The sequence below is a fragment of the Oncorhynchus kisutch genome, linkage group LG6 (assembly GCF_002021735.2).
Source record: "Oncorhynchus kisutch isolate 150728-3 linkage group LG6, Okis_V2, whole genome shotgun sequence".
NCBI classification, from domain to species: Eukaryota; Metazoa; Chordata; class Actinopteri; order Salmoniformes; family Salmonidae; genus Oncorhynchus; species Oncorhynchus kisutch.
Genome location: NC_034179.2, coordinates 35,356,110 through 35,378,912, shown reverse-complemented (window position 1 = coordinate 35,378,912; position 22,803 = coordinate 35,356,110). Strand labels below are relative to the sequence as shown.

The following is a 22,803-nucleotide window of genomic DNA, read 5'->3' as shown; positions in this document are numbered from 1 at the left end:
GTGTATGTAAACTTCTGACCCACAGGAATTGTGATACAGTGACTTAAGTGAAATAATCTGTCTGTAAACAATTGTTGGAAAAATTACTTGTGTCATGCACAAAGTAGATGTCCTAACCGACTTGCCAAAACTATAGTTTGTTAACAAGAAATTTGTGGAGTGGTTAAAAAACCAGATTGATTGACTCCAACCTAAGTGCATGTAAACTTCCGACTTCAACTGTAGCTGAGATCAAACACAGTCCTTTATTGAATTATAACTGAGACACATTTTTCTTCTAAATCAAATTAACTTTATTGGTTCATTAACAATTTGAACATTTGTTCTAACTTTTGTACATAATTTACAAAAATAAAAAAGGACCAAACCTACCCTGTTTGGTTACAATCAATGTCTATGTATTCACATTTTACTTACATTTGACAAATTCACTATTCATTTACAGTATCAGTATATGTCAACATTTTTACAGTAAACTGAAAATAGTGTATTAACGATAAGTCATCTGTTCCCAACTAACAATGTTGGCAATGAGTGGAAGAGAAACTTTAATAGTGTATTTCCTTCAACAACAAAAATTTAGAAAAATATAATATCTACATTCAATCAATAGCTAGCAATAGGTATGTCTGAATATATCAGTGCTATGAGATCAATATGTCAGATGAGGCAAAACATATAAAAAGATGCACAAACTGATTACAGTAAGATTAACAAACCCAAGTAACAGTATTCTCAGAAGATTAATCAGGAACCTAATTTTTCACTAATAGATCTTCAGATTCTTTGGTCCTTGATCAATAACTTGGAATGTATTGATAATCATGTAGCGTGAAAACCAAATGTAGAGGTAACGAAACCACAGGAGCTGGGTACGGTGACAGAGCATGGCCCTCTGGTGAATAAAGAGTCTATTAGACTAGAGAAAGATCTATCAGCGGTAGAGAAAATTGTCAGACACCCCTCGCTGGACATCAGTCATTACAGACAGAGTGAGGCATGTTTAAAAATAGCATTGGGATTTACATCTGCAAGTGTATAAGGTGATCCCTAAGTCCTCACTCTTTCTCAATAAAAGTGAATTGACTGGTACTGGCACTGCGTTCATGTAATGTATTTCCCTATAAATATTGATGCATGGTAAAAACACAAATGTCTCCAGAAGTTCAAATCAATCTTTATGTCTGATGTCCAGCGAGGGGTGTCTGACAATTTTCTCTAACGCTGATATAGCATATTTCACTATAAATATTGATCTATGTACACAGTGCCAGTACCAGTCAATTCAGGTGTTGAGACCTAATTTCACTTCCATAGAGAAAGAGAGAGCGAGGACTTTCACTGTGTGTAAATCCCAATGCTGTTTTTATACATGCCTCACCCTAACTATACATCTACTAGGCTATTACATGTATTGACGACGTTTGTCCCATAATAATAGGGGAAGAGATGTTAGTGGAACTGCCGTAACATGTCTATTTCAAGCCTGATAGTATAGGCTGATGACAGGCTCACCTTAGCTTGAATGTAGCCCTTTGAGCCTATGACGCAGCAGAGATCTGATGGGAGGAGCCAGCTGATAGGCAGCTCCAGGAAGGAGAGGTACTTCCTGAGAACACCAATGGTCAACAGAGAGAGGAGACTGCAGTCTGTGGGAGAATGGAGAATCCTAGCCTAGTTAGTGTACCTTTTGTGCAATTTACATCTCACCCAGAATGTCAATGAAAAACAGAGATCATTTACAGGGTTACATGACATAAATGTAGTATAATTAGTGTGTTAAAGTCTTGGAGACAAAGAAATGGAAAGACAAGCCATATTTCAAGTGGAGGAAAATATGACCAGACAGGAAATGTAGCTACTAGCAAAGAGTTACTGTGGGTTTGTACAGTCATATTACCCCATGTTTTTGGGAGACTTGGATATCTACAGTAAATGGTTCATTGGGCAAAAGAGGCTTTGGGTAAGCTGGTGAAAATGAGAGGGGATTATAGTATGCAACTGTGTGAACAGGCTTTAGAATCACACTGAGGTTTATCTCCCTCTCAACACTGAATGCAGAGTACCAATGTGATAGCACACTCATGTACAGTAAGGTCTTGGTGTGGCATGTTTACAGCTAATCAACTATTGCGATAGGAACCATCCCTCTCTCAACGATGCTCATCACTGGATAAAATGGTCCTGGCTGAAATCTAATCAACAGGTTGATCTCACATCCTACTGTAATAGAAAGGTGTTCTCTCTTGTCTGCTCTAGATCACAGGAAAGTAGGACAGGGTACAGAGTGTTAAATGGTCTTGTTTGTTTCCTCCTTTTGATCAAGACAGTGCCACTCTAAATGCCTCAATGTCACTTAAAACATGCAATATTGTCTAGTGTGAGCCATGATGGGGCACAGTAATATCATTATCTAGTATAACAGTAACTTCATTTACAATATCAAGATTTTGCTCTTAATTGTAAACAGAGAGCTGATATAAATACTATGCGTGCCAGTCTCTCTTGACTAAGAGCTGAGGAGAGACTGACTGCATCCCTTCTTTTTAAAAGAAACATTGTGTTGAAATCCCAAATCGTTTGCATCGTCAAATTACACACAGCTCTGACACAGTTATCCCACCAGACATGCCACCAGGGGTCTTTTCACAGTCCCCAAATCCAGAACAAATTCAAGAAAGGGTACAGTATTATATAGAGCCCCAATTGCATGGAACTTCCTTCCATCTCATATTGTTCAAATAAACAGTCAACCTGGTTAAAAAAACAGATAAAGAAACACCTCGCAGCACAACGCCTCTCCCCTATTTGACCTAGATAGTTTGTGTGTATGCATTGATATGTAGGCTACGTGTGCCATTTTTTAAATTTTTATGTAGTTCTGTCTTTGAGCTGTTCTTGCCTATTGAAGTTCTGTATTATGTTTCATGTTTTGTGTGGACCCCAGGAAGAGTAACTGCTGCTTTTGCAACAGCTAATGGGGATCCTAATAAAATACCAATAGCGATATAGACAGCAGGGGTCAAGGGTTTGAATATTATGTAAGAGGAAGGTTTACAGCAGAGTTCAGGGAGGGAGGCAGAGGGAGTTAACTAGGGAGAAAAACATGAGAGATGGAGAGTGAGAGAGATCTGCCAAGATGCTATATTAAGAGGGTTTAAACGTTTGACCCTGGCCTGGACTGAGGATGCAACACAGAGCTGTGACGATGTGGCTCCACTATCTTACAAAGGCCAAAGCCATGATGAGTTGGAGGAAATAAGTCTAACAGAGGAGGGAGGGTGTTAATGAGAATAGATTCATATCCAGCTGGGAGAAAGGAACAAATGGTGAAGCACTGGCTGATAGTTTGTTGTGTTCCTAATGCCTCGAAGCTGACTGAGAAGTGCAAGTGACACACACAAATTTCAACACTAGATGGCAGTCTTTGCCAAGACTCCAGTTCCAACTACACTGCTTTAGGATAACTTCTCTCTTCTTGTCCTGAGTTTATAAGTGTACCAGTTTGTACTCCATTTACCATCATGTCATGTAATTGATGCAAATGTTTTTAGGTGTATAATTAATAATAGGCTAAATACCTTACCATGCTGATAATGATCATCCAAATATAGGTATTTGAGATGTGCTTGGCCAAATAAAAATGTAAAGGTTAAATACTCGCCATCTGGTATTTTGCCAATGGAAGCCAGGTAGCTGTTGGTAGAGACAAGCAAAAAAACAACATCAACACAGTAGTTATTGGAGGCCTAAGCACACAAACTTTGACTTGCTTTTCCTATCTGTAGGATTTTCTTGCAAGTAAGCCTATGAGACAAATAGTTACATACAATTTGGAAGTGAACTAATTACACTGCCAAAGTTCAGGACAGTGAAAAAGTTTGTGGGTGTGAACCACACACAACCTTTTCAGGACAAAGTATGGTCCTTCCAGCCATATTAGAGCCAACGGTTCAGTTTCTCTGGCTACAGCTCAAATGGCTAAAAGGTGAATAGCTTAAGCCTTCACAAGGGGAAGCGGCAAGGCAGCAAAGTAGCCTGTCAAATGTTAGGAATAGGATAATTTGCAATAGGGAATAGTTGTCTCCTCAATTATTGATGATGGTGAGACAGTAATAGCAGCTGCAACAACCTGTTGATGTGTTCTAATGAATTGTGGTTCATGATAACTTATGAGTGGATTATGGTCTCTGGATCTTCCATGTCACATTCCACATTCGCTACAGTAACTCTCCCTCTCACACTCTCATCACGGTCTGAACGCTAGAGGACATTTCACTTCTCCTCCTTCCTGTTCAGTACAAGCTCTCACTGCAGACTTACACCAAGGTAACAAAACACTGATGGCTTTATACATTTACTTGCACAATCTTTTTATTTTTATAAAATGGGGGGCATCACTTGTGAGTTTAAGTCTAATGGGAATCATGGGATATGATCTGGACAACACAACACAACACACTCATCCTCTCCTACTAGGGATGAGGTCTGGGTGTTGGAGGAGAGCCAGGGAGGCTTAGCTCAGAGAGGAAGAGACCAAGCAGGCAGCACTAGTCAATGAACACACCTGTTCTGTTCACTCACTGTACTACACTGTAGTGTAGCTACATATCACAATAATTTCGGAAGGAACCCAGAACCAAATATCTTGTGCGCACAGGCCAGCTCCTCGATTTTAAACATTTATTCCAGTCTATCATGAGAGACTGTGATATGACAAAACACAAAAACATTAATTTGATTTTATTTCACAACAGTCTGATGCAACTGTTGGACTGGTGTCCTATTCAGTTCTCCAGACCAGAGCGATCCTTCTCTCCTCATCTAGTTCTCCACCCTCCTTTCTTCAGGACGTGATTTCCTGTGGGTTTCTGAGAGCAGGGCCATCTGCAGATCCATTGGTGGAGTGTGGGTTTGGATGCCCTCTCAACTGTGCAACAGAGGAATCATGCAAAATAGTGTGTGTGTGTTTTTGAATGCTTCTGTGTTTGTTTGTTTGTAGGGGAGTGGGGAGGTTGGGATCTTTAGTATGTGGTGTATGTATGTTTTATAATAATGAAGTATAGGAATGTCGCCTACAAGGCTGGTTTCTTGTCCAGGTTCTGGATCTGTGGACAATATGTGTGTCCTAGGGTACATCCCTTGGGACGACGTGCTTTCCACAAACGGATCAAAAACGGCATTTTAAAATACAATAAAATCTAAAAGGACACACACGTGTCAGCCTTAGAATGATGGACAGTGTTTAAAGTCTCGTTCGTACCTGACAGCCTTGTAGATGGCAGTGTGATTGCTATGGCCACTCACTCCCCTTCCATCGAAGGTCAGCACCTGAAACAACAACAATGTTCATTTGAAGATAGTTATTTTATGTTATGGCATAAAGTATCAAATATCAATGTGAAATGTTGGCTACATGCCAAAGAAAGAGATGCACGTTCACTGTTTGGTTAATGGAGGCGTGTCTTGAATGTCGGTGTCTCTGCCTGCCTCCCAAATGGCACTCTATTCCCTCTATAGTGCAGTCCTATGGGCCCTGGTCAAAAGTCGTGTGCTAGAATAGGGTGCCATCTGGGACTCACACTGACAGCAGAATGCAGCTTGGCTGGAGACAACTGATATTTAAGAGCTTTTTTCTGTCTGTATGCCTGTTCACCTGAGAACCAAGGGAAGATGGGGAAAGGGAAAAGGGGGAGCAAGCAGGTCAAAAGGGAAAGAAAAACAACTTGACTAAAGACACAGCAGTTTTTGAGTGAGGCAGAGGATAAATGTACCATGATTGTGTCCCTGAAACCAAACATAAAAGGTGGACACCACACACCTTCTAACCGAGAGCAGGGTCATGTCTTGCCATTTACTGGCCTGAGGGAGACATTTTACATCTGCCAGAGTTGACTTGGAGGCAAAAAATGATTACACGTTCAAACACCAGTTTCTGGAAATATTAGTTGTTGCCAAACCGAACAGATAATAAAAATGGGTTCCAAGGATATCTGCTTCAACTCTTTTTTTGCTTGTTCTAGGCTTAGACTTACATGCTAAAAACTGTAACAGCAGTAAACCAATACGAATAGGTTATATTATGGGAAAGGTGGAATACTTTATATTTCTGTAGTCTCTTTTATGATTTAGTTCATCTTTGTGCATAATCCTTAACAGCTAGCAAGTGTCTTCACTGACATTTTTAACCTCTCCCTGACCCAGTCTGTAATACCTACATGTTTCAAGCAGACCACCATAGTCCCTGTGCCCAAGAAAGCCAAGGTAACCTGCCTAAATGACTACCGCCCCATAGCACTCACATCTATAGCCATGAAATGCTTTGAAAGGCTGGTCATGGCTCACATCAACACCTTCATCCCAGACACCCTGGATCCACTCCAACTCGCATACCTCACCAACAGATGCACAGATGACGCAATCTCTATTGCACTCCACACGGCCCTTTCCCACCTGGACAAAGGGAACACCTACCTAGAATGTTGTTCATTAACTACAGCTCAGTGTTCAATGCCATAGTGCCCTCCAAGCTCATCACTAAACTAAAGACCCTGGGACTGAACACCTCCCTCTGCAACTAGAACCTTGGACTTCCTGACGGGCCGCACCCCAGGTGGTAAGCGTAGGCAACAACACATCCGCCACGCTGACCCTCAACACAGGGGCCCCTCAGTGGTACGTGCTTAGTCCCCTCCTGTACTCTCTGTTCATCCACGACTGCGTGGCCACACACAACTCCAACACCACCATTAAGTTTGCCAACGACACCGTGGTGGTAGGCCTGATCACCGACGACGATGAGACCTGACAGAGACCTGACAGTGTGGTGCCAGGACAACAACCTCTGAGCAAGACAAAGGGCAGAGTAAGCCCCCATTCACATCGAAGGGGCTGTAGTGGAGCAGGTCGAGAGCTTCAAGTTCCTTTGTGTCCACATCACTAAGGACCCATCATACCAAGACAGTCGTGAACAGGGCACGACAACACCTATTCCCCTTCCGGAAGCTGAAAAGATTTGGCTTGGCTCCTCAGATCCTCCAAAAGTTCTGCGACTGTCCCCATACGAGAACCCTTTTTGGTTCCAGGTAGAACCCATTTGGATTGCATGTAGAACTCCCTGTGGAAAGGGTTCTACCTGGAACCAAAAGGGTTCTACATGTAACCAAAATAAGTTCTTCAAAGGTTTCTCCTATGGGGACAGGAACCCATTCTGGTTTTTTTCTAAGAGTGTATACCAGGCGGTGTCAGAGGAAGGCCCCAAAAATTGTCAAAGACCCCAGCCACGCAAGTCATAGACTGTTCTCTCTGCTACCCCATGGCAAGAGGCACCGGAACTCCAAGTCTGGGACCAAAAGGATCCTTAACAGCTTCTACCCCCAAGCCACCTGACCCCTCCTGTCTCAGCCTCCAGTATTTATGCTGCAGTAGTTTATGTGTCGGGGGGCTGGGGTCAGTTTGTTATATCTGGAGTACTTCTCCTGTCCTATTCGGTGTCCTGTGTGAATCTAAGTGTGCGTTCTCTAATTCTCTCCTTCTCTCTTTCTTTCTCTCTCTCGGAGGACCTGAGCCCTAGGACCATGCCCCAGGACTACCTGACATGATGACTCCTTGCTGTCCCCAGTCCACCTGGCCATGCTGCTGTTCCAGTTTCAACTGACCTGAGCCCTAGGACCATGCCCCAGGACTACCTGACATGATGACTCCTTGCTGTCCCCAGTCTACCTGGCCATGCTGCTGCTCCAGTTTCAACTTCCACCTGACTGTGCTGCTGCTCTAGTTTCAACTGTTCTGCCTTATTATTATTCGACCATGCTGGTCATTTATGAACATTGAACATCTTGACCATGTTCTGTTATAATCTCCACCCGGCACAGCCAGAAGAGGACTGGCCACCCCACATAGCCTGGTTCCTCTCTAGGTTTCTTCCTAGGTATTGGCCTTTCTAGGGAGTTTTTCCTAGCCACTGTGCTTCTCCACCTGCATTGCTTGCTGTTTGGGGTTTTAGGCTGGGTTTCTGTACAGCACTTTGAGATATCAGCTGATGTACGAAGGGCTATATAAATAAATTTGATTTGATTTGATAAGACTGCTGAACAGTTCCCAGACTATTTACATTGATCCCCTTATTTAATTCTTATTATATTGCACTGACTCTCTTGCACAGGCTCAATGTACACTTACTGGATTCAAACCATACACTCACACATACTACACTGACACTCCAACACACATGTACATATTACCTCGACTAACCTGTGCCCCTGCACATTGACACTGTACCGGTAACCCTTGTATTCAGACCCCTTGGTGTTTTCCACAATTTCCACAATTTGTTACGTTACAGACTTACTCTAACTCGAAATTGAGCTCAGGTGCATCCTGTTTCCATTGATCATCACTGAGATGTTTCTACAACTTAATTGTAGTCTACCTGTGATAAATTCAATTGATTTGACATGATTTGGAAAGGCATACACCTGTCTATATAAGGTCCCACAGTTGAAATGGAATGTCAGAGCAAAAACCAAGCCATGAGGTCGAAGGAATTGTCCGTAGAGCTCCGAGACAGGGAACAGACGAGACGGCACCATGCTGTGGGGATGTTTTTCAGCGGCATCTCTCTGGAGAGACATGAAAATAGCTGTGCAGCAATGCTCCCCATCCAACCTGACAGAGCAAGAGAGGATCTGCAGAGAAGAATGGGAGAAACTCTCCAAATACAGGTGTGCCAAGCTTATAGCGTCATACCCAAGAAGACTCTAGGCTGTAATCGCTGCCAAAGGTGCTTCAACAAAGTACTGAGTAAAGGGTCTGAATACTTATGTAAATGTGATATTTCAGTTTATTTTTCAAACATTTGCAAATATGTTTAATAAAAACGTTTTGCTTTGTCATTATGGAGATATTGTGTGTAGATTGATTAGGGAAAAAACTATTTAAGTTAACAAAATGTGGAAAATGTCAAGGGATCTGAAGACTTAGCCTCGCTATTGTTATTTTATTACTATTTTTCCTTTAGTTTATTTAGCTAAATGTTCTTACTGACTTTTGAAAACGGCATTGTTGGTTAAGGGCTTGTAGGTAAGCATTTCACAGTAAGGTCTGTTGTATTCGGTGCATGTGACAAATACAATTTGAAGGGGAAGAAATATCCATCCAACTGTTTGGTAGTCTGATCAAAATAACCTACACTGAACTGTTTGGTTTTGAGGGAAATTGCTAGCATCCTGCTGTGCACTCTCCTGCATAATTATTTATCTGAGAAAGCAGACAGACTGGGTTCAGCTTTTGTCAGAATACTAATGGTTGCGGACGGACAAGAAAAAAAAAAAAGAGTTAAGATCTCAATTCCCAAATTCCTTTTGGTAAATTTCCTGGAAGGTTGATTGAAATCTGGGGGTAAACATGCCGACAGTGACCTGAGCTCCAACCACCACAACCATATTCTGCTAAATACAAAGGAAGGAAGACATGATGACCCTCTTTCAGTTCATTATCATGCTGTCCCTTGGAGCCTGTGAGAGACATACACAGATACAAAAGACTATTGACAAATGGCCAGAAGACTGTGGTCCGAAAACTGCCTATACAAACAATCTAGCATTTTCAGGGTGGCTTCACTCACAGGAGAAAAAAAGTCATTAAATCAACCAGACACAGTACTGTATAGAATTGGCTACTTGATAAATGATAGTGAGTTTCAGTGATGAGTTGGTCATCATACCAGGTTGATGGAGTGGGCTCTGATGTGCTTCAGGATTAGAGAGGAGGCCATTGAGATGCTCCATTCTACGTTGGGATCGTCTGGCAGTTCTCTGAAAGATGAAGAGGGGCATACGTTAGAGTTTATTTAGCCTTTATTTTACTAGGCAAGTCAGTTAAGAACAAATTCTTATTTACAATGGCGGTCTAGGAACAGTGAGTTAACTGCCTTGTTCAGGGGCAGAGCGACAGATTTGTACCTTTTCAGCTCGGGGATTCAATCTAGCAACCTTCCGGTTACTGGCCTAATGCTCTAACCTCAAACCTGACGCCCCAAAGAGTTACAGTGGGGCTCTGGTTGAAAGTAATAAACAGTATAGGGAATAGGGTGCCATTTGGGACATTGATAAAACTGGCTATGCAGGTATGTCACCCTTCTCTAACTGGCTAGACTACTGTAGCACACCAACCAACCAAAACAGTAGCCTGACTTCAACTCAACAAAATGGATACGTAGCCTACTTCTTACAATGCACAAGATTCACACACGGAGAACACTGGACCCAACCATTGAAAAGGTTCTCTTTCTTTTAGAATGTATGCCAGCCAGGGTATACTGTAGCTGGCCGTTAGGGGTCAGTGGGGCCTTAGTATCCTGTTCAACTGAATCTACAGCCTAGGGAGAACAAAGACCATGTACAACACACACCCTTGGGTTCAGAAAGTATTCAACATCTTTCAAATAGTTTATCTGTGATTGATTGAGTTTTCCTGGCACAATGAAACCAATGGAATAGCCCCAAAAAATGCAAACCCCTCCCATCTCATACTTGAGGAAGACTTAATCAAACAGTCATAGTATTTAAAAGATTTCAAATACTATTTGGATCCAGGTGTGCATCCCACACCTCCCTGAGCTACTCTAGTCTGTCCATCAGACAACCTCATCACACCAACTATTTATGGGGGGGTGTCACTCATGCTGATCACTCTCACAGCTTTCTTTGCCTCTCTCTCCATTTCCTCTTTCATTCCCTCCCCCCTGCCTCTCTTTCCCTCCAGAGACATCAAACATTCAAGAGAGAGGGAGAGAGAGCGAGGCAGTGGAGCATGTTGAGAGTGATTCAGACACACTCGGGTCGGGGCAGTTCAGATGAAAACAAAGTCCTGAGGGCTTCATTAGGAAGGCTGGCTAAAGCAGTAGTGCTCTCGCTCTCACACAAAGATTAACCATTTCTCTGCTAGTTACATGTTGATCTGACCAACAATAAGAATAGGAGGTTTGACTGTTGCAAAACGGATGCATAGGGCTAATAGAACGCATGATAACATTTGACGTACTTGGTTAAAAAAAACAACACCACAGCTCAACGTCAGGAAAGCAGATGAATGAGAGAGAAACGGGGAGAAAGAAAAGGGTAGACACTGGACAGAGAGCAATGACCTGATGTCTTGTACATTTTGAGATGGGGGTGGGTGGCTGAGGTGATGGAGTAGAGGGTGAATAGAGGTCGTCCCACCTCCCCCTTGGTTCATAACAATGGGGCAGGACAGTTGTGCCTGTGGAGGGACGTGATGGATCAGGACACAAATCAAACGCCTGCCAGGGCTATGGGGGTCAGGCCTGAAGGGTGCTGTATCACGGGGGGGAGGGGTTATTAGGGTTGAAGTAGTCTGCCCTCCTACTGCATTAGTAGGATTCCTAATTATGTTCATATGCGCCATGTTCTCTTTTGTTTTGGATGACAAATGTTGTTGGACTTTGGTTCAAAGCATTGGTCATTAGCTAAGTATGCATGAAAGGCACAATGTAGAAAAGTAAAGCGTGACACAAAATGAGACATTTTCTCTGGTTGCAAAGGCATGAGACGTTAAACAAGAATATTCGGCTTCACAACTTCATCTCCGTTAACAAGACATATAAACAACACCAAAACACATCAACTTTAAACCTCACATACCCTTCACAATAAACAGCTATTGTTTATTTGTTGTCAAATTTGGCTTTGAAGTGCAACTGTAACTTACTGTTCCTCCATAAGCCTGGTTGAAAAAAAATAAGATTCAGTTTTTACCCTGACAACCGTAGCTAAGCAAAAGAGGACAAGGAGAGGAAAAAAATAGAAGAAATATGTACAAAAGACAGATGATCTACCTGACCTTTCCTCAAAGCGGGATGCAGGCAGCAGAGTGAGCTTCACTATGGCAACAGTGCCAAACGCCCTAGAGTAACCTCCCCGTTCCTAGCCCCCCTCCTGCAGCTTTGCATGTGGATGTCTAATTGCTTGCAGGCATCTGGATGCAGTGGTTGAACTTTGGCCCAGTCGACAAGAGAGGCAGTGCTATGCTGTAGGACAGACTGACTGACTGACAGACAGCACTTTCCTTGTTTAGTCTGGTCACATGGGCCAGCCAGAGGCCTAGGATACTGCCAGACAAGCTTAGGCTCCTGTCCCCACTGTCAGGTTTATAGGACATGCTGGGAAAACGCTGAGACACACGCTGGTTGGTTAACTCCTTCACGGCACATTTACATGAAACACAAAATGTCTTATGTAAAAGAAAACACTGCAATATTTAAATTTACTTAGGAACTGTGGGAAGTCTAGTATATTCTAAATGGACTATTACACAATAGGCCCATGTGTTTTGTTACATTTGATCTTTTTACAGAGGGGTTGATAGGCTGTGATTTTACTTTCAATATGTCTACAATGTTTATTTGTACTCTTATAGGCCTACATGTATTGAAGCTTAAAATAGCTCTAGCAAATACAGTGTTCAGTCAGATAAGGGCTGCTATGCAAAAAAATGCTCAATATACACACACATTATTTAGTATAAGCGCCATCATATCACTTTATCTCCCCTGTCCAAAATAGAGTGTGCCCTTAAGACGATGGAGTGTTTCAACCATCAGACTATTTTGGACTAATATTCTTCTCCCCCATACGTGGTGAGTAATTGTATTAACAGTTGGCCAGGACAGGGCAGTGTGTTGAGTGGCTGACATGGGAACACAGTGAGAGGTTGGCACCACTCAACACAAGATTCTCTGTCAGTCCTCAGTGCGTGTATATGTATGTATATGTGTGTGTGCATTTCTCTTAGTCCTCAGCTCTGCCCTGCCAGCAGCCAGTAAATCAGCCAAAGCTATTTTTTCCACCAGATCGATGTATAATTAAACACAGTGGGGGAGGATGATGCTCCGACTCTACTCTGACATGACTCCTGCACTCTCTTAACTCTTACTGGATACCAAATCAACAAGTTGGCTAGGACACTTGAAAGTTCATATCCAACTGAACTATAAAGGTCAGGTTTATCTTCCTTAGGAAATACAGTATCTACTTGGTGGAGGGACGCCTCAGGGGCAAATGACGCTGTGATGAGGCAGGCCACTGAAGTTAGTCACCTCTGCAGAAGTTAGAAGACGGACTTGGGCTGTGTCTCAAATGGCTCTCTATTCCCTATAAAGTACACTACTTTTGACCGAGGCCGATAGGTATCTTGTCAAATGTAGTGCACTTTATTGGGAATAGGGTACAATTTGGGATGCATGTATAGAGTGACTGCTGTAGTCAGTCAGAGGGAAGACTACAGTACAGTGTGCTCCAGGCCAATGAATAATGGGTTGTGTGGGAGTGGATGAACTTTTGCTGGGACCGACAAGCTCTCTCTCTCTCTCACACGTAGTGCAGGGAGCGGGCAGAGTGAATGGAGGTCGTGCCAGCGCAAGTGGAGAGGCAGCGCAGTAGATCGGGCTCAGATCACGGCTGATCAACAAAAGCCATGCCCCATGATGCACTGGGGCCCAGCCCAGAGACTGTCAACACAGCTGTCCTATTCATTAAGGTCTGACGAGGATGAGGGCCAGCCAGTCTGTCAGTCAGCCAGACATCATCTGATCATATCACAGTACCACTGAACGACTGCATAGAAGAAAGGGAGAACACTTGCTGACTGCGGGGGAGGGAGGAGAAAGCGTGTACAGGGGAAAATTAGATGATTTTTGGGGGATAATGTATTCATGAATTTTTCCTAAACTTTGTAGATATGTTATCAATGTCCACACATGTCAAACAAACATGACACTTTTGATTGATAAAGATGAACAATTCTGATTCAAATGCATGGGCTATTTTTCACCTTGGCAAAAGGCTTCCCATTTCATGGCTGCCTGCAAAAGGAGAATTGACCTTTATGGCAAGTAATATCCAGTGTTAACCAGTGTTAGCACTGAGGCAATAAAACAACAGCAAGAACACTAAAAGGAGGAGCTACTCCATTGAATAAAGCCTACAACAGAGCAAAATGTTACAATAATCGGACTAAACAAGTAAGAGGTAGAGTACAAAGACAATGATGAAACCCTAGTTTATGGTGAATGTGTTAACTCTTTCAGTGTTAAACTACTGAACGAGCTGCTTCCTGTGCTTGGCCCTCCTATGTTGAACATAATAAACGTCTCTCTATCCACCGGATGTGTACCAAACTCACTAAAAGTGGCAGTAATAAAGCCTCTCTTGAAAAAGCCAAACCTTGATCCAGAAAATATTTTTTTTTTAAACAAAAAATCGGCCTATATCGAAACTTCCATTCCTCTCAAAATTGTTAGAAAAGGCTGTTGCGCAGCAACTCACTGCCTTCCTGAAGACAAACAATGTATACGAAGTACTTCAGTCTGGTTTTAGACCCCATCATAGCACTGAGACTGCACTTGTGAAGGTGGTAAATTACCTTTTAATGGCATCAGACCGAGGCTCTGCATCGGTCCTCGTGCTCCTAGACCTTAGTGCTACTTTTGATACCATCGATCACCACATTCTTTTGGAGAGATTGGAAACCCAAATTGGTCTACACGGACAAGTTCTGGCCTGGTTTAGATCTTATCTGTCGGAAAGATATCAGCTCGTCTCTGTGAATGGCTTGTCCTCTGACAAATCAACTGTAAATTTCAGTGTTCCTCAAGGTTCCGTTTTAGGACCACTATTGTTTTCACTATATATTTTACCTCTTGGGGATGTCATTCGAAAACATAATGTTAACTTTCACTGCTATGCGGATGACACACAACTGTACATTTCAATGAAACATGGTGAAGCCCCAAAATTGCCCTCGCTAGAAGCCTGTGTTTCAGACATAAGGAAGAGGATGGCTGCAAACTTTCTACTTTTAAACTCAGACAAAACAGAGATGCTTGTTCTAGGTCCCAAGAAACAGAGATCTTCTGTTGAATCTGACAATTAATCTTAATGGTTGTACAGTCGTCTCAAATAAAACTGAAGGACCTCTGCGTTACTCTGGACCCTGATCTCTCTTTTGACGAACATATCAAAACTGTTTCAAGGACAGCTTTTTTCCATCTACGTAACATTGCAAAAATCAGAAAGTTTGTCCAAAAATGCTGCAGAAAAATAAAATGTATCCATGCTTTTGTTACTTCTAGGTTAGACTACTGCAATGCTCTACTTTCCGGCTACCCGGATAAAGCACTAAATAAACTTCAGTTAGTGCTAAATACGGCTGCTAGAATCCTGACTAGAACCAAAAAATTTGATCATATTACTCCCGTGCTAGCCTCCCTACACTGGCTTCCTGTCAAGGCAAGGGCTGATTTCAAGGTTTTACTGCTAACCTACAAAGCATTACATGGGCTTGCTCCTACCTCCCTCTCTGATTTGATCCTGCCGTACCATACATGCATACATACATACATACATACACGTACGCTACGGTCACAAGACGCAGGCCTCCTAATTGTCCCTAGAATTTCTAAGCAAACAGCTGGAGGCAGGGCTTTCTCCTATAGAGCTCCATTTTTATGGAACGGTCTGCCTACCCATGTCAGAGACGCAAACTCGGTCTCAACCTTTAAGTCTTTACTGAAGACTCATCTCTTCAGTGGGTCATATGATTGAGTGTAGTCTGGCCCAGGAGTGGGAAGGTGAACGGAAAGGCTCTGGAGCAACGAATAGCCCTTGCGGTCTCTGCCTGGCCGGTTCCCCTCTTTCCACTGTGATTCTCTGCTTCTAACCCTATTACAGGGGCTGAGTCACTGGCTTACTGGTGCTCTTTCATGTTGTTCCTAGGAGGGGTACGTCACTTGAGTGGGTTGAGTCACTGATGTGATCCTCCTGTCTGGGTTGGCGCCCCTCCTTGGGTGTGCCGTGGCGGAGATCTTTGTGGGCTATACTCTGCCTTGTCTCAGGATGGTAAAGTTGGTGGTTGAAGATATCCCTCTAGTGGTGTGGGGGCTGTGCTTTGGCAGTGGGTGGGGTTATATCCTTCCTGTTTGGCCCTGTCCGGGGGAATCATTGGATGGGGACACAGTGTCTCCTGACCCCTCCTGTCTCAGCCTCCAGTATTTATGCTGCAGTAGTTTGTGTCGGAGGGCTAGGGTCAGTTTGTTATATCTGGAGTACTTCTCCTGCCTTATCTGGTGTCCTGTGTGAATTTAAGTATACTCTCTCTAATTCTCTCTTTCTCTCTCGGAGGACCTGAGCCCTAGGACCATGCCTCAGGACTACCTGGCGTGATGACTCCTTGCTGTCCCCAGTCCACCTGGCCGTGCTGCTGCTCCAGTTTCAACTGTTCTGCCTGCGGCTATGGAATCCTGACCTGTTCACCGGACGTGCTATCTGTCCCAGACCTATTATTTGACCATGAACATCTTGGCCATGTTCTGTTATAATCTCCACCCGGCACAGCCAAAAGAGGACTGGCCACCCATCATAGCCTGGTTCCCCTCTAGGTTTCTTCCTAGGTTTGGGCCTTTCTATGGAATTTTTCCTAGCCAACGTGCTTCAACACCTGCATTGCTTTCTGTTTGGGAGTTTAGGCTGGGTTTCCGTACAGCACTTTGAGATATCAGCTGATATACGAAGGACTATATAAATCAATTTGATTTGATGGGGCTTGGAGGTGTAGCACTGGGCCTAAAACATTAGTGATGGCATCACTGGTTGGACAGCAGTTACTAATCCAACAGTCACCTCATACTGAATCTGAGGTGCACAAATGCACACACGCACGTAGTAAGAGGGTTGTAGGGTTATTTTAGGGCAGGGCACTGCTGTGTGTAGACTCCCTCAGTGACACCAGTGTTCCACCTCTCTGTGTTAGTCAGCTAACAGACCAGCTCCTCGGGAATGATGTCTCACTTTATTAGTTCACGTCAACATGACAACTGAGACGACCCAGAGGAAGTACATGTACATCTGCACACACTTGTCTCAAGATACTGATAATGTACTGTAGCCAAGCTGCGGCCAAACATTTACAGACAGAAAAAAAAAAAAAAAAAACAGTGACCTGGATTGGGAGGCTGAAATGTGAAGGGCTCAGAGCCGTTCCAAAATCCACTCCATGGTCCTTAGCAGTTGGCTTCAGCAGACAAGGGAGGGGGGAGAGAGAGAAAAAAAAAGTGTGTGATAGAGAGAGGGGGGAAGAGGGCAAGAGAAAAATGTGAGAGAGAGCAAGAGAAGGTGGGGCTAGGGATCTTACAACGTAGTTTAGGGGGTGAGTCTTTTAGGCAAACACCAAAAACACAGGAAGGAGAGTGGGCTGTCAGCCACTAGTACAAGGTGAGGGTCATAGCATAAGGGGTGTAGCTCACACCAACACACATGCACTTACATCCTGATTCAGATCAAAGTTGATCCATCGATCTGTGTGCACAATATTTTTGTATTTACCCTCTATTTAACTAGGCAAGTCAGTTAGGAACAAATGATTACTTACAATGACGGCCTACTCGTCAAGATGATAAAATGGAAAGGGAGGTAGTGAGGTTATGAAATGCCAACAATGTACTGTGGGGCAGACAATCTGGGCATGCTGCCATCTTAATACTGCCAGTTCCAGGCCACTCCTGTCCTGGTGAACTGCGGTGCATAATCTCAAGCGGCAGACAGACCTGTTCTGAGAACCTCCACAATTTCCTGGTACAGCCACTGGGATTTGTCCACAGAAAGGTCTCCTACTATTTATTTCCACCCTCCACTTTTTTTCCTGTAATGTGAGCACTTTTGAACACAACCCCTACCCGCTGGGCTGAGAAGTCAGTGATTATAGGCAGTGGTCTGTTCCAGAGGATTGTAAACCTTGCAGGCGCATCAACAATATTCGTAAAAACATGAAATTGCAAAACGCAGAAGATTTTACAGAGCAGTACAGTACATATGTGAAAAAGACAGTTCATGAGAGATAGGGGTCATGAGGGATAGGGGTCAAATTTCATTTAAACACAAATCCTCCTAGTTTAAAATGATCTAGCAATCAGAATTCAAATCCCTCTCACAGCTTTATGCAACATTTTCTACAATGGGATTTTTCCCTTTCCAAGTTTCCAGGAAGTATTTCCATCACACAGTGAATAATCTATGCAGACTCTAGCCAATGAAGCTAAGACCTGGCCAGGCCCTTTTGTTTGTGTCTGAAAGGGGGTGTCCAGTGGTGCTGAGCCCAGGGGTGGTCTGGACTCTGGACCAATACCAGCCATGGGTTGCATCCCAAATGGCACCCTACTCCCTATACTGTGCACTACTTTGAGGTTTGACCAGAGCTGTATGGGCTCTGGTCAAAAGGAGTGCACTAAATAGGGAATATGGTGCCATTAGGGATACAGCCATGGCCTCCTTTACTAGGATGATGGAGGCCTTTTTTTCCCTTTTAAGTAAAAATACACAGCCTTCTTATCCATCCCGCTGAACCACAGCCATGACGCCATTGATGTTCTCATTCTCTCTGAACCACCAGAGAATTTGTCCAATGAACGCCTCGTCTACCAATAACTGGACAAAATGACCACTATTAGGTAAAAATACATTATCTGCTTAGGCCTATTTATTGTTAATTACCAGTGAACACTATTTATCTGAGGTAAAAAAAAAAATACCACCTTCGGATGCATGTCTGGATATGCGCAGCTAGTCAGTCTACTAGATAAAAAAGTATTCTGGTTAAAGGTCTACAGACAATAGCAATTGTCTATTCTAGTAACAGAAAGGGGATTCCTTCTGATATACAATGGGAGGCATACATTGATTAGCACAGAGTAATTAGTATTTCAAAGTTATAAAGCTAATTCATGAGAGTTAATATGAGCTTTAATATACAGTGCATTTGGAAAGTATTCAGACCCATTGACTTTTTCGACATTGTTACGTTATCCTCATCAATCTACACACATTACTCCATAATGTCAAACGAAACAGGTTTTTAATAATTTCTTTGCACATTTATAACAAGTTCATCATGTTTCCATTGATCGTCCTTGAGATGTTTCTAAAACTTGGAGTCCACTGGTGGTAAATTCAATTGATTGGACATGATTTGGAAAGGCACACATCTGTCTATATACTGTAAGGTCCCACAGTTAACAGTGTATGTCAGAAGAAAAAACAAGTTATGAGGTCGAAGGAATTGTCCTTAGAGCTCAGAGATCTGGGGAAGAGTACCAAAAAATGTCTGCAGCGTCGAAGTTCCCCAAGAACACAGTGGCCTCCACCATTCTTAAATGGAAGAAGTTTGGAACCACCAATACTCTTCCTAGAGCTGGCCGCCTGGCCAAACTGAGCAATCAGGGGAGAAGGGCCGTGGTCAAGGAGGTGACCAATAACCCGAAGGTCACTCTGACAGGGCTCCAGAGTTCCTCTGTGGAGATGGGAGAACCTTCCAGAAGGACAACCATCGCTGCAGCACTCTTCCAATCAGACCTTTATGGTAGAGTGGCCAGACTGCGACTGGGAGACTATCAGGATTAAGGGAAAGATGAACAAAGTACAGAGAGATCCTTGATGAAAACCTGCTCCAGAGCACTCAGGACCTCAGAGTGGGGTGAAGGTTCACCATCCAACAGGACAATGACCCTAACCACACAGCCAAGGTACACCATCCAACAGGACAACAACCCTAAACACACAGCCAAAACAATGCAGGAGTGGCTTTGGGACAAATCTCTGAATGTCCTTGAGTGGCCCAGCCAGAGCCTGGACTTGAACCCGATCAAACATCTCTGGAGAGACCTGGAAATAGCTGTGCAGTGACGCTCCCCATCCAACCTGACAGAGCTTGAGAGGATCTGCAGAGAAGAATGGGAGAAACTCCCCAAATACAGGTGTGCCAAGCTTGTAGCGTCATACCCAAGAAGACTTTAGGCTGTAATCGCTGCCAAAGGTGCTTCAACAATGTACTGAGTAAAGTGAATGCTTATGTAAATGTGATATTTCAGTTTTTTATAAATTTGCAAAAATGTCTAAAAAGCAGTTTTTCTTTGTCATTATGGGCTATTGTGTGTAGGTTGATGAGGGGGGCTGTAACGTAACACAATGTGGAAAAAGTCAAGGGGTCTGAATATTTTCCGAATGCACTAATATATATATATATGACATAATTGATAAGAATATAGCAGGGACTACATCTCAAATCCTCATAACATTTCCATATCAAGAAGCACCGACTTTTAAAGAGCACTAAACAGTAAAATTGGTTTATCACTTAGGTCTAAGTCACTCACAACATAAGTCTTAATATTCACCAATTAGTCACATAACTAATTGCTGAAAAGAAATGGTGGCCAAAATCTCATATCACATTGCAGGCCTGGTAAGATTTCAGAGGGCAGAGAGAGAGTATGTCCAACAGGGGCCGACCTCTCAATGCCTCTGGGGCCTAATCGTTTATGGCCCCTAATGACAGAGTAGGCCAATACGTCAGGCCAGGCTGACTAGGCTCTGTCATGGTAAGAAAGGAGGAGTTTGATTTGTGGCTGGTTTACTGTTTGTTCTGACAGACACTGGGGGGGGGGGGGGGGGGGTCAGCTTGATGTGCTAAGAATGGGCAGGCATGTTGGGTTCAGAGTCCTGGGCTGGCTGGAGGTAGTGCACTGCACCACACACTGCTTCTTCATGTTTGTTTTCACTTTTCACCATCAGCCCGTCACTTCAAAAATCTCATTATGGGTTAGGCTTAATAAATTGACCATCAGTTGACTGTTCTGACAAGGTTGCTTATACATGGGTTGGTTGTTTAGCAACAAAATTGGCGTGTGCGCAACAATGGGGCAAAAAACACAGGGTTGGCTTAGATTGTTGACAAGATAAACTATATTTAGCCTCCAATGTTTATTGAAAACAAATATATTTGCACAATGAGTACTTGTCTCTCAAATACGCCATTACAGTTGGTTAGTTGGCTAGCGACTTCTTGCCATATTAGCATAGACGTGACATCAATCAAAACATTAGGGGTGTAACAGTTCACCAACCCCACGGTTGGGTACGTATTGTGGTTTTGGGGTCACGGTTCGGTTCAGTACATCGGGAAAATTAAATGGCAAAAGTTAATGTGGTCATTTTTGTTTATTTAAGAAAATGTGTTGGTATTCCTGATGGTATTCCATGATCATATAATGCCTGAAGAGAGCACAAATCAGGAATAACCGCTTGTATTTTCTTAAAATGAAAATGCATGATTACTCAACAACACTAAAATAAAGTGCAATATGCATGTGAAATCAATATAGAAACATGGCTCAGACATTGCTATGCTTTTTTACAAAGAGAAAAAGATGCGCAATTGTGTGACTCTCATAAAGGGGGCGTGTCTGTGGCACATTACTTCTCATCTCCCACTCAGGAATAAGTTGATGGGCTGCCACTAAGTACCTCTCTGTAAGCCCTGAAGGTCCATCCATCTGTAGTAGCCTAAACCCAACACAGGGTGCATTGACAACTTCAGATTTAGTTTGCATATATAGAGCGGGTACTACCCGTTTGCTGAAATGGGTGCCGAGAGGGCAAAGTTCGTAATGTGGATCGAGCACTTTTTTTTGCGTTTCCGTCTTCTTCCGGTGGTAGGACTACTGCGTTGATTCCGCTGTAAATGTGTCAACACGTTTGAGGTGTTGGCAGCTGCATAGACTATTCTCGTTGAGCAGTGGCTACATAGTACTGTTAACTATCTGTCAATCACTGTTGTAATCTACTGGGAAGCCAAAATGTTCCCAAACTGGAGATTTAAACGATGGAGAATCCTCTTCGTTTTTCGACCCCACCACTTGCCATCATACAGAAGTAGTTCCTAGCTGCGCCTCACAAAAGGACAGTCTGAAATGTGCCAATTAAGACACATTCATTATAACGTGCGCATAGGCAATAGTTGGACCGAACCGAGGTCCCCATAAATTGTACCAATACACCTCTACAAGACATGGTATGAAAAACAAGATAAAACTAGCCAGCTATGATTCCCCACATGGCAGCTTCTTGTCATTGTTGCTTACCTTTATTTAACTAGGTAAGTCAGTTAAGAACAAATTCTTATTTTCAATAACGGCCTAGGAACAGTGGGTTAACTGCCTTGTTCAAGGGCAGAACGACAGATTTTAACCTTGTCAGTTCGAGGATTCGATCTTGCAACCTTTCGGTTACTAGTCCAACGCTCTAACCGCTAGGCTACCTGCCGTCCCAAATCACAACACACAGCCTTTTACCCCATTGAAGCGTGTACATTGTTTTAGTGGCGTTGTCAGCTAACCGGTCTAACTACACTGAACAAAAATAACACACAACATGCAACAATTTCAAAGATTTTACTGAGTTACAGTTCATATAAGGAAATCAGTTAATTTAAATAAATAAATTAGGCCCTAATCTATGGATTTCACGACAGGGAATACAGATATGCATCTGTTGGTCACAGTTACCTTTAAAAAAAAAAAAAGGTAGGGGCGTGGATCAGAAAATCAGTCAGTATCTGGTGTGACCACCATTTGCCTCATCTCCTTCGCATAGGGTTGATCAGGCTGTTGATTGTGGCTTATAGAATGTTGTCCCACTCCTCTTCAGTGGCTCTGCGAAGTTGCTGGATATTGGCATAAACTGGGACACTGTTGATCCAGAGCATCCCAAACATGATTAATGGGTGATACGTCTGGTGAGTAAATTTTCAGCTTCCTGGAATTGTGTACAGATCCTTACAACGTGGGGCTGTGTATTATCATGCTGAAACATGAGGTGACGGTGGCCGATGAATGGCACGACAATGGGCCTCAGGATCTCGTCACAGTATCTCTGTGCATTCAAATTGCCATCGATA

General features: G+C 43.2%; 1 protein-coding gene across 1 annotated transcript in view; it reads right to left on the bottom strand.

Annotated features, from left to right (window-relative positions):
- Window positions 1-269: 269 nt before the first annotated feature.
- The window catches only part of pigl (phosphatidylinositol glycan anchor biosynthesis, class L), a 31,045-nt gene continuing 8,511 nt past the window's right edge, over window positions 270-22,803 (bottom strand). Inside the window, exons 3-8 of the mRNA XM_020485500.2 lie at window positions 9,725-9,815; window positions 5,583-5,656; window positions 5,264-5,331; window positions 3,665-3,696; window positions 1,516-1,649; window positions 270-895 (exon numbers count right to left, since the gene is read on the bottom strand). Coding sequence (XP_020341089.1) covers window positions 767-895; window positions 1,516-1,649; window positions 3,665-3,696; window positions 5,264-5,331; window positions 5,583-5,656; window positions 9,725-9,788 — 501 coding nt within the window. The 5' untranslated portion in view covers window positions 9,789-9,815 and the 3' untranslated portion in view covers window positions 270-766. The remainder of the gene's footprint in view (window positions 896-1,515; window positions 1,650-3,664; window positions 3,697-5,263; window positions 5,332-5,582; window positions 5,657-9,724; window positions 9,816-22,803) is intronic.